The sequence below is a fragment of the Bubalus kerabau genome, chromosome 11 (genome assembly GCF_029407905.1).
Source record: "Bubalus kerabau isolate K-KA32 ecotype Philippines breed swamp buffalo chromosome 11, PCC_UOA_SB_1v2, whole genome shotgun sequence".
NCBI lineage: Eukaryota > Metazoa > Chordata > Mammalia > Artiodactyla > Bovidae > Bubalus > Bubalus kerabau.
The window spans coordinates 32583073-32594235 of record NC_073634.1 but is presented as its reverse complement, the minus strand read 5'-3'; the positions used below and the strand labels follow the sequence as shown (position 1 = coordinate 32594235).

Below are 11163 nucleotides of genomic sequence, written 5' to 3'. Positions count from 1 at the left end.
GATCCCTAGTCAGGGAAATAAGGTCACACATGCCACTTGGTGTGGCCAAAAGTTAAAAAAAATAAGTCATAGAAGTCAAGTACCCTAAATATCACTAATACTTCACAACAGAATCAATAAGCTAACAATTAAGATATATCAACTTTAGCAGCTTGTAAATCTGAACTTTTTAAAATGTCAGAATGAAGATACTACATTTTAACCTGATCAAGATACACACTTAATGCTTTCCCCCCCTGATCTAAAAGCTAGGAGTTAAAAACAATTCATCTAAAAGGATTCTGATGACACAAAGGAGTGAGGTGTGATGAGCTGATAAAACAGTTAATCACCTAAATTCATGATTCCACATTTTGGTGTTGTTACTAACTGAGCTCTGTGAAGAGTGAGATAGAAAAACATCATGTTTTGGTACCCTCAATTTTCTATTAAAATCTTTCAAGATGTAGGATAATACTTTTAAGTCCCACTTTTCTCAGTAAAGTAGCAATGAGAATTCTAAGGAAACTCCATCATAACGTGTGCGCGCACCCATCCTCAGTCATGCTCAACTCCTGGTGACACTATGGACTCTAGCCCACCAGGCTCCTCATCCACGGGCTTTTCCAGGCAAGAATACTGGACTAGGTTGCAATTTCCTCCTCCAGGGGACCTTCCTGACCCAGGGATCAAACCTAATTCTCCCGCATTGGCAGCAGATTCTTTACTGCTGAGCCATTGAGGATAATACTCTCAGTCCCACTTTTCTCAGTAAAGTATCACTGAAAATTTTGAGGAAACTCCATAACACAGGATGCTAAATTCTCTCAGATGTAATCTTCAGGAAATGTCTACATTTTCAAAGGGGGGGGGTTGGGGAACGGTGGTGGGAGGCAACATGGAAGGGATATTGAAGAATATTATTCTTGGGGCAGCACCAACATCACATGTTTAAATACTGCATACACAAAAACTTTCATAGGCCTTTCAGGTCAGAAAACATCTTGAAAACCTTCTCATTTTATGTTTATAAACAGACAGATACAGGAGAGGGCTGGGAAATTTGCCAAGATCACCCAGAAGAGAAAAGAAATGAGATGCACCAACTACAAGCCCAGAGCAATGTCCCCCGCTTACCATGTTTATTCCTTTGCAAGGATAAATCTCAGTTCCCCAACATTTTAAGCTTTATCCTGTATTTATGTGCATGTAATTGCTTTAGTCACCAAGTTGTGTCCTACTCTTGCAACCTCATGGACTGTAGCCCGAACGCCTCCTCTGTCCATGGAATTCTCCAGGCAAGAATACTGGAGTGGGTTGCCATTTCCTTCTCCAGGGTATCTTCCTGACCCAGGAAGTGAACCAGGGTCTCCTGCATTGCAGGCAGATCCTTTACTGACTGAGCTACAAGAGAATGTACTGTGTGTGAACAAAAACATGGCTTTACAGACTAAAAATACAGTCTTTAAGTAAAACAAGCTAGCACAATCATCTCCATGAAAGCATTAGAAGCACATCAACAAGCCCTTCTAGACACACCTAGGAATATGATCAGCATTAAACAAAGGTCCAGGCTTTTAAAAATTACAGTCTAATGAAAGAGAAAGGAATACACAAAGAGCAAATACATTACCAATGTGTATAAATGAGTTTCCCAGAACATGCTAATTTTGTGTGATATTACTTCAAAAACAGTAAAAATCACATTTTCTTTAATGCTGGCATTCAACTTTACGTAAAAGCTATTAATTACTTGGGTGTCAGTGACAGTGACAAAGCTCAGGGTAATCGTAAGAATTTACTGAATTTCTGAATTGCTATTAAACTGTGATTTTTAAAAACCACATGCCAAAGAATATTAAAGTCTCTCAAAGGATTTTACTATCACAACCTGGCTAAAATATTAAAGCAACACAGAATTCTCTTGCATTTTTATTTTTTCTATTCTTAAAAACACAACTAAATTTAAAAGGAAGATAATTACCTTAAATGCCAAATACCAATCATTCTCCTTGGAGGCCTTATTTCCAGCTCGGTTCTTATAAACTTCAACTCTGTACTGACGAACTAGAAGAAGATCTTTTACAAAAGACTCAAAATTCATTTTACTAAGCACAACACTCTCCAGAGTCTTTGCTCCTAAATAAAAATATTAAAAATACAGGTCAGATTTCAGGATTTAAAGTCATAAGTGTTCAAGACCTAACACAAAGCCTCCCCCCAAGCTATGTTGTTTTCCCAGTAATTCATTCACTCAATAAACTATCAACCACCTATTTCATGTCCCAGGGATTCTAGTAGATGAACGGTATAATACAGTGGATAAATATAGCCACCTACATATCAAAATAAGAAATTAAGATTAAAAAAAAGAATAAAATATATATACAGCTGATGCTACTTATCCTTTTTCATCATCTGTTTTTAACAAGTTTGGATAAAAGTCTTATATAATAACTATTACAATAGTTATATATATAATAATAATACAATAGTATTTATATAACTTTTTCAGAAGGTCCATAAAATAAATTACTAATTATGATAAAATGTTCTAGGTAACAAAGTTCAAAAATTGAAGGTTCAAAAGGTACATCATAAAGGAGACTTTCCTTTTCACTACTGTCCCCTACACATTCCGTTTACCACCCAAGTGTTACCAGTTCATAGAATATATTTCCAAACGCACACACACACAGGCAAATACAAAGCACTGCTTTTTTTTCTTTTCTATAACTCCACACTATACATACTGTTCTATATCTTTTTTAACTTTGATATAGTGTTCTAAAAGACTGTTCCACCAATACATAATCAGATTCTTTGTTACAGCTGCAACATTTCAATGACACTCAGGAAGTTCTATAATTAATCTCTTAGTGATAGACATATAGGTTTTTCCAATTTTTGTTATTACAACAGGTTACCTGAATAATCTTGCATGTGCTTCATTCTCTAAACATTAGAGTGTAACTCTGAGATAAAGTCCTAAAACTGGATTTTTTTCAAAGGATGATACATGTGATTTTTATAAATATTGCCAGACTATCCCCCTTGGTTGCTTGTACCAATTAACACCACCATCTGTAAAGTATTAATGCCATTTATTTTCACTATCCAGTCAACAGAGTTTTAAAACTTACTGGTCTTCATCTCATATCACCTGTTCTCAACTGGGGAAGATCTTGCTCCCCTAGTGGACACTATCACTGTCTGGGGGCATCTAAGTTGTCACAACTGGGGCAAGGGAGTAATAATGGAATCTAGTAGAGAGAGGAGGGGATGCTGTTAACCATGCACAGGCTAGCCCCTCACAGCAACAGATTAACTCTTTGGTCAAAAATATCAATAGTGCCAAAGTGAAGTGAAAGTGAAAATCGCTCAGTCGTGTCTGACTCTTTGCAACCCCATGGACTGTATGTCCATAGAATTCTCCAGGCCCGAATACTGGAGTGGGTAGCTGTTCCCTTCTCCAGGGGTTATTGCCAACCTAGGGATCGAACCCAGGTCTCCCACATTGCAGGTGGATTCTTTACCAGCTGAGCCTTAGTCTTAGATGTATAGTCTTAGACTATAGGGTCTCATCTTAGTTTTGATTCATAAATAACAATTTCTTTACAAAATAAATAAAATCACCTACACCATCAAATGGAATTATAACTCAATTTTCAAATAATACAAGTATTACCAATTATTCACTTAAAGGTAATTCAGAATATACTTGTAGGGACTTCCCTGGTGGTCCACTGGCTAAAACTCCACGTTCCCAATGCAGAGGGCCCGAGTTCACTCCCTGGTCAGGTAATTAGATCCCACATGCTGCAACTAAAAAAATCCCACATGCTGCAATAAAAATCACCATTAAAACCCAGCACAGTCAAATAAATTTCAAAAATAAAACTACAGAATATACATGCAGGTGCATATACACAATGGAGTATTACTCAGCCATTAAAAAGAATACATTTGAGTCAGTTCTAATGAGGTGGATGAAACTGGAACCTATAATACAGAGTGAAGTAAGCCAGAAAGAAAAACACCAATACAGTATGCTGCTGCTGCTGCTAAGTCGCAGCGGTCATGTCCGACTCTGTGAGACCCCACAGACCGCAGCCCAACAGGCTCCCCCGTCCCTGGGATTCTCCAGGAAAGAACACTGGAATGGGTTGCCATTTCCTTCTTCAATGCATGAAAGTGAAAAGTCAAAGTGAAGTCGCTCAGTCGTGTCCGACTCTTAGCAACCCCATGGACTATAGCCTACCAGGCTCCTCCGTCTATGCGATTTTCCAAGCAAGAGTACTGGAATGGGGTGCCATTGCCTTTCTAATGCATATATATGGAATTTAGAAAGATGGTAATGATAACCTTACAAATAGCTGTGAAAAGAAGAGAAGCGAAAAGCAAAGGAGAAAAGGAAAGATATAAACATCTGAATGCAGAGTTCCAAAGAATAGCAAGAAGAGATAAGAAAGCCTTCTTCAGGGATCAATGCAAAGAAATAGAGGAAAACAACAGAATGGGAAAGACTAGAGATCTCTTCAAGAAAATTAGAGACTCTAAGGGAACATTTCATGCAAGGATGGGCTCGATAAAGGACAGAAATGGTATGGACCTAACAGAAGCAGAAGACATTAAGAAGAGGTGGCAAGAATACACAGAAGAACTATACAACAAAGATCTTCACGACCCAGATAATCATGATGGTGTGATCACTGACCTAGAGCCAGACATCCTGGAATGTGAAGTCAAGTGGGCCTTAGAAAGCATCACCATGAACAAAGCTAGTGGAGGTGATAGACTTCCAGTTGAGCTATTCCAAATCCTGGAAGATGATGCTGTGAAAGTGCTGCACTCCATACGCCAGCAAACTTGGAAAACTCAGCAGTGGCCACAGGGCTGGAAAAGGTCCATTTTCATTCCAATCCCAAAGGCAATGCCAAAGAATGCTCAAACTACCGCACAATTGCACTCATCTCACACGTAGTAAAGTAATGCTCAAAATTCTCCAAGCCAGGCTTCAGCAATATGTGAACCGTGAACTTCCTGATGTTCAAGCTGGTTTTAGAAAAGGCAGAGGAACCAGAGATCAAATTGCCAACATCCGCTGGATCATGGAAAAAGCAAGAGAGTTCCAGAAAGCATCTATTTCTGCTTTATTGACTATGCCAAAGCCTTTGACTGTGTGGATCATAATAAACTATGGAAAATTCTGAAAGAGATGGGAATACCAGACCACCTGATCTGCCTCTTGAGAAATTTGTATGCAGGTCAGGAAGCAACAGTTAGAACTGGACATGGAACAACAGACTGGTTCCAAATAGGAAAAGTAGTACGTCAAGGCTGTATATTGTCACCCTGTTTATTTAACCTATATGCAGAGTACATCATGAGAAACGCTGGACTGGAAGAAACACAAGCTGGAATCAAGATTGCCGGGAGAAATATCAATAACCTCAGATATGCAGATGACACCACCCTTATGGCAGAAAGTGAAGAACTCAAAAGCCTCTTGAGGAAAGTGAAAGTGGAGAGTGAAAAAGTTGGCTTAAAGCTCAACATTCAGAAAACGAAGATCATGGCATCTGGTCCCACCACTTCATGGGAACTAGATGGGGAAACAGTGGAAACAGTGTCAGACTTTATTTTTCTGGGCTCCAAAATCACTACAGATGGTGACTGCAGCCATGAAATTCAAAGACGCTTACTCCTTGGAAGGAAAGTTATGACCAACTTAGATAGCATATTCAAAAGCAGAGACATCACTTTGCCAACAAAGCTTCGTCTAGTCAAGGCTATGGTTTTTCCAGTGGTCATGTATGGATGTGAGAGTTGGACTGTGAAGCAGGCTGAGCACCGAAGAATTGATGCTTTTGAACTGTGGTGTTGGAGAAGAGTCTTGAGAGTCCCTTGGACTGCAAGGAGATCCAACCAGTCCATTCTGAAGGAGATCAGCCCTGGGATTTCTTTGGAAGGAATGATGCTAAAGCTGAAACTCCAGTACTTTGGCCACCTCATGCGAAGAGTTGACTCATTGGAAAAGACTCTGATGCTGGGAGGGATTGGGGGCAAGAGGAGAAGGGGACGACAGAGGATGAGATGGCTGGATGGCATCACTGACTCGATGGACATGAGTCTGAGTGAACTCCGGGAGTTGGTGATGGACAGGGAGGCCTGGCGTGCTGGGATTCATGGGGTCACAAGAGTTGGACATGACTGAGCGACTGATCTGATCTGATCTGAACGATAACCCTGTATGTGAGACAGCAAAAGAGACACAGATGTATAGAACAGTCTTTTGGACTCTGTAGGAGAGGAAGAAGGTGGGATGATTTGGGAGAATGGCATTGAAACATGTATAATATCATATGTGAAATGAATCACCAGGTCCAGGTTCGATGCAGGATACAGGATGCTCGGGGCTGGTGCACGGGATGACCCAGAGGAGTGGTAAGGGGAGGGACCTGGGAGGGGAGTTCAGGATGGGGAGCACGTGTACACCTGTGGTGGATTCATGATGATGTATAGCAAAACCAGTACAATATTGTAAAGTAATTAGCCTCCAATTAAAATAAATAAATTTAAATTTAAAAAAAGAATATACATGCAGATTATTCTGACAACTCTAAATCTTATGAGAGACTTAACCTAAATTTAACAATAGACTGTATCAAGCACAAATATTAAATACAAATACAAATTAATTAAATGACATAATACAATTATTTTTTACAAAAAGACAGAGCTGATACTTTCAATATCATTTTACTAGTTACATAAGCAGTGGACAAGCACCTCCGCTGCCACAGACACCCTGAAAACGGGCTCAAATCTTGCCTCTCTAAAGTTATTCCCTAGAACATTTCTTATGATCTAATCCAGGACCAGGTACAGGGACCAGGCGGGTATCAAATGAGCAGAGAAAGCCAAAGGAAGAACACAACTGACAGATGACAAATGACTTCAAATGTGGGAACTGTGACAAAATGAGGAAAGCACAAGGTAAAAGGAAAAGCTAGACTCGCTAGGTCAGAGGGAGCAGCCACTGGACTCAAGCCACTGCTAATCTGCCCAGTTTCCAACTACCCAGAATTTTCAAAAGAAGCTCAAAATCTGAATGTTTTCATGAAACCACCCAATCTTTAAAATATAGGCAATTAATTCAAACTTTTAAGAAAACATTATTTAGGTTGCCAGTTTTCAACTCAGTAAGTAAAACACAGCCACATTTTTACAGACTTGAATCGACTACCTTTCTTTACCTTGCATGTAGAAAGCAAGCTGCATGAAAATTACGTCTACTCTGAATGTTACTCCTTCAGCAAAGCCTATACTCACATTCTCAAGAGGCATATGAGAGATATAAGATCTACCCAGGCTGCAACAGTCTCACTTCTCCCAATTAAGACTCACTCAGGACCAGAACCTCAGTGGAATGGTAGGCCCCATTTAAACTATTTCCTGTTTTTGCCTAGCACATAGGGTGATTAGGTAGTCACCTATCCCACCTATCCCACTTTGCCCAAGACTCGCCAACTTTTACCACTGAAAGTCCAGCACCCCAGGAGCCCTCTTAGTCCCCATGCAAAGCAGAACTATTGGACAACCTACTGGCTCATCCAGTTGAATACATAAGAAACATTATTTATGGACTTCCCAGGGGTGGCAAACAGGAGGAGCTACCCCACCCCCCTAAGCCCAAGGCCAGGGGCAGCGGCCGGGAGGAGCAACCCCATGCCCGAGGCCAGGGGTGGTGGCCGGGAGGACCAACCCAACACCTTGGCTTTGAGGGCACAGGAGGGCCTAGAGGAGCTATCCCACGTTGAAGGTCAGGAAGGGCGGTGGTGAGGAGATACCCCTCGTCCAAGGTAAGGAGCATTGGCTGCGCTTTGCTGGAGCAGCCATGAAGAGATACCCCACGACCAAGGTAAGAGAAACCCAAATAAGACGGTAGGTGTTGCAAGAGGGCATCAGAGGACAAACACACTGAAACCATACTCACAGAAAACTAGTCAATCTAATCACACTAGGACCACAGCCTTGTCTAACTCAATGAAACTAAGCCATGCCCGTGGGGCAACCCAAGACGGGCGGGTCATGGTGGAGAGATCTGACAGAATGTGGTCCACTGGAGAAGGGAATGGCAAACCACCTTCAGTATTCTTGCCTTGAGAACCCCATGAACAGTATGAAAAGGCAAAATGATAGGATACTGAAAGAGAAACTCCCCAGGTCAGTAGGTGCCCAATATGCTACTGGAGATCAGTGGAGAAATAACTCCAGAAAGAATGAAGGGATGGAGCCAAAGCAAAAAGAATACCCAGCTGTGGATGTGACTGGTGATAGAAGCAAGGTCCGAAGCTGTAAAGAGCAAAACTGCATAGGAATCTGGAATGTCAGGTCCATGAATCAAGGCAAATTGGAAGTGGTCAAATAAGAGATGGCAAAAGTGAGTGTCGACATTCTAGGAATCAGCGAACTGAAATGGACTGGAATGGGTGAATTTAACTCAGATGACCATTATATCTACTACTGCGGGCAGGAATCCCTCAGAAGAAATGGAGTGGCCATCAGGGTCAACAAAAGAGTCCGAAATACAGTACTTGGATGCAATCTCAAAAACGACAGGATGATCTCTGTTTATTTCCAACCCATTCAATATCACAGTAATCCAAGTCTATGCCCCAACCAGTAAAGCTGAAGAAGCTGAAGTTGAACGGTTCTATGAAGACCTACAAGACCTTTTAGAACTAACACCCAAAAAAGATGTCCTTTTCATTATAGGGGACTGGAACGCAAAAGTAGGAAGAAACACCTGAAGTAACAGGCAAATTTGGCCTTGGAATACGGAATGAAGCAGGGCAAAGACTAATAGAGTTTCGCCAAGAAAATGCACTGGTCATAACAAACACCCTCTTCCAACAACACAAGAGAAGACTCTATACATGGACTTCACCAGATGGTCGTCACCGAAATCAGATTATATTCTTTGCAGCCAAAGATGGAGAAGCTCTATATAGTCAGCAAAAACAAGACCAGGAGCTGACTGTGGCTCAGACCATGAACTCCTTATTGCCAAATTCAGACTTAAATTGAAGAAAGTAGGGAAAACCACTAGACCATTCAGGTATGACCTAAATCAAATCCCTTATGATTATACAGTGGAAGTGAGAAATAGATTTAAGGGCCTAGATCTGATAGATAGAGTGCCTGATGAACTATGGAATGAGGTTCGTGACCTTGTACAGGAAACAGGGATCAAGACCATCCCCATGGAAAAGAAATGCAAAAAAGCAAAATGGCTGTCTGGGGAGGCCTTACAAATAGCTGTGAAAAGAAGAGAAGCGAAAAGCAAAGGAGAAAAGGAAAGATATAAACATCTGAATGCAGAGTTCCAAAGAATAGCAAGAAGAGACAAGAAAGCCTTCTTCAGCTATCAATGCAAAGAAATAGAGGAAAACAACAGAATGGGAAAGACTAGAGATCTCTTCAAGAAAATCAGAGATACCAAAGGAACATTTCATGCAAAGATGGGCTCGATAAAGGACAGAAATGGTATGGACCTAACAGAAGCAGAAGATATTAAGAAGAGATGGCAAGAATACACAGAAGAACTGTACAAAAAAGATCTTCACGACCCAGATAATCATGATGGTGTGATCACTGACCTAGAGCCAGACATCCTGGAATGTGAAGTCAAGTGGGCCTTAGAAAGCATCACCATGAACAAAGCTAGTGGAGGTGATAGACTTCCAGTTGAGCTATTCCAAATCCTGGAAGATGATGCTGTGAAAGTGCTGCACTCAATATGCCAGCAAACTTGGAAAACTCAGCAGTGGCCACAGGACTGGAAAAGGTCAGTTTTCATTCCAATCCCAAAGAAAGGCAATGCCAAAGAATGCTCAAACTACCGCACAATTGCACTCATCTCACACGCTAGTAAAGTAATGCTCAAAATTCTCCAAGCCAGGCTTCAGCAATATGTGAACCGTGAACTTCCTGATGTTCAAGCTGGTTTTAGAAAAGGCAGAGGAACCAGAGATCAAATTGCCAACATCCGCTGGATCATGGAAAAAGCAAGAGAGTTCCAGAAAGCATCTATTTCTGCTTTATTGACTATGCCAAAGCTTTTGACTGTGTGGATCACAATAAACTGTGGAAAATTCTGAAAGAGATGGGAATACCAGACCACCTGATCTGCCTCTTGAGAAATTTGTATGCAGGTCAGGAAGCAACAGTTAGAACTGGACATGGAACAACAGACTGGTTCCAAATAGGAAAAGGAGTACGTCAAGGCTGTATATTGTCACTCTGTTTATTTAACCTATATGCAGAGTACATCATGAGAAACGCTGGACTGGAAGAAACACAAGCTGGAATCAAGATTGCCGGGAGAAATATCAATAACCTCAGATATGCAGATGACACCACCCTATGGCAGAAAGTGAAGAGGAACTCAAAAGCCTCTTGAGGAAGGTTAAAGTGGAGAGTGAAAAAGTTGGCTTAAAGCTCAACATTCAGAAAACGAAGATCATGGCCATCTGGTCCCATCACTTCATGGGAAATAGATGGGGAAACAGTGGAAACAGTGTCAGACCTTATTTTTCTGGGCTCCAATATCACTACAGATGGTGACTGCAGCCATGAAATTCAAAGACGCTTACTCCTTGGAAGGAAAGTTATGACCAACCTAGACAGCATATTCAAAAGCAGAGACATTACTTTGCCAACAAAGCTTCGTCTAGTCAAGGCTATGGTTTTTCCTGGGGTCATGTATGGATGTGAGAGTTGGACTGTGAAGAAGGCTGAGCACCGAAGAATTGATGCTTTTGAACTGTGGTGTTGGAGAAGAGTCTTGAGAGTCCCTTGGACTGCAAGGAGATCCAACCAGTCCATTCTGAAGGAGATCAGCCCTGGGATTTCTTTGGAAGGGATGATGCTAAAGCTGAAACTCCAGTACTTTGGCCACCTCATGCGTTGACTCACTGGAAAAGACTCTGATGCTGGGAGGGATTGGGGGCAAGAGGAGAAGGGGACAACGGTGGATGAGATGGCTGGATGGCATCACTGACTCGATGGACGTGAGTCTGAGTGAACTCCGGGAGTTGGTGATGGACAGGGAGGCCTGGCGTGCTACGATTCATGGTGTCGCAAAGAGTCGGACATGACTGAGCGACTGATCTGATC

General features: G+C 41.5%; 1 protein-coding gene across 1 annotated transcript in view; it reads right to left on the bottom strand.

The window, feature by feature from the left end:
- MSH2 (mutS homolog 2) overlaps positions 1–11163 on the bottom strand; it is a 90268-nt gene that overhangs the window by 75344 nt on the left and 3761 nt on the right. Inside the window, exon 2 of the mRNA XM_055540026.1 lies at positions 1964–2118. Within this exon, the coding sequence (XP_055396001.1) occupies positions 1964–2118 (155 nt within the window). The remainder of the gene's footprint in view (positions 1–1963; positions 2119–11163) is intronic.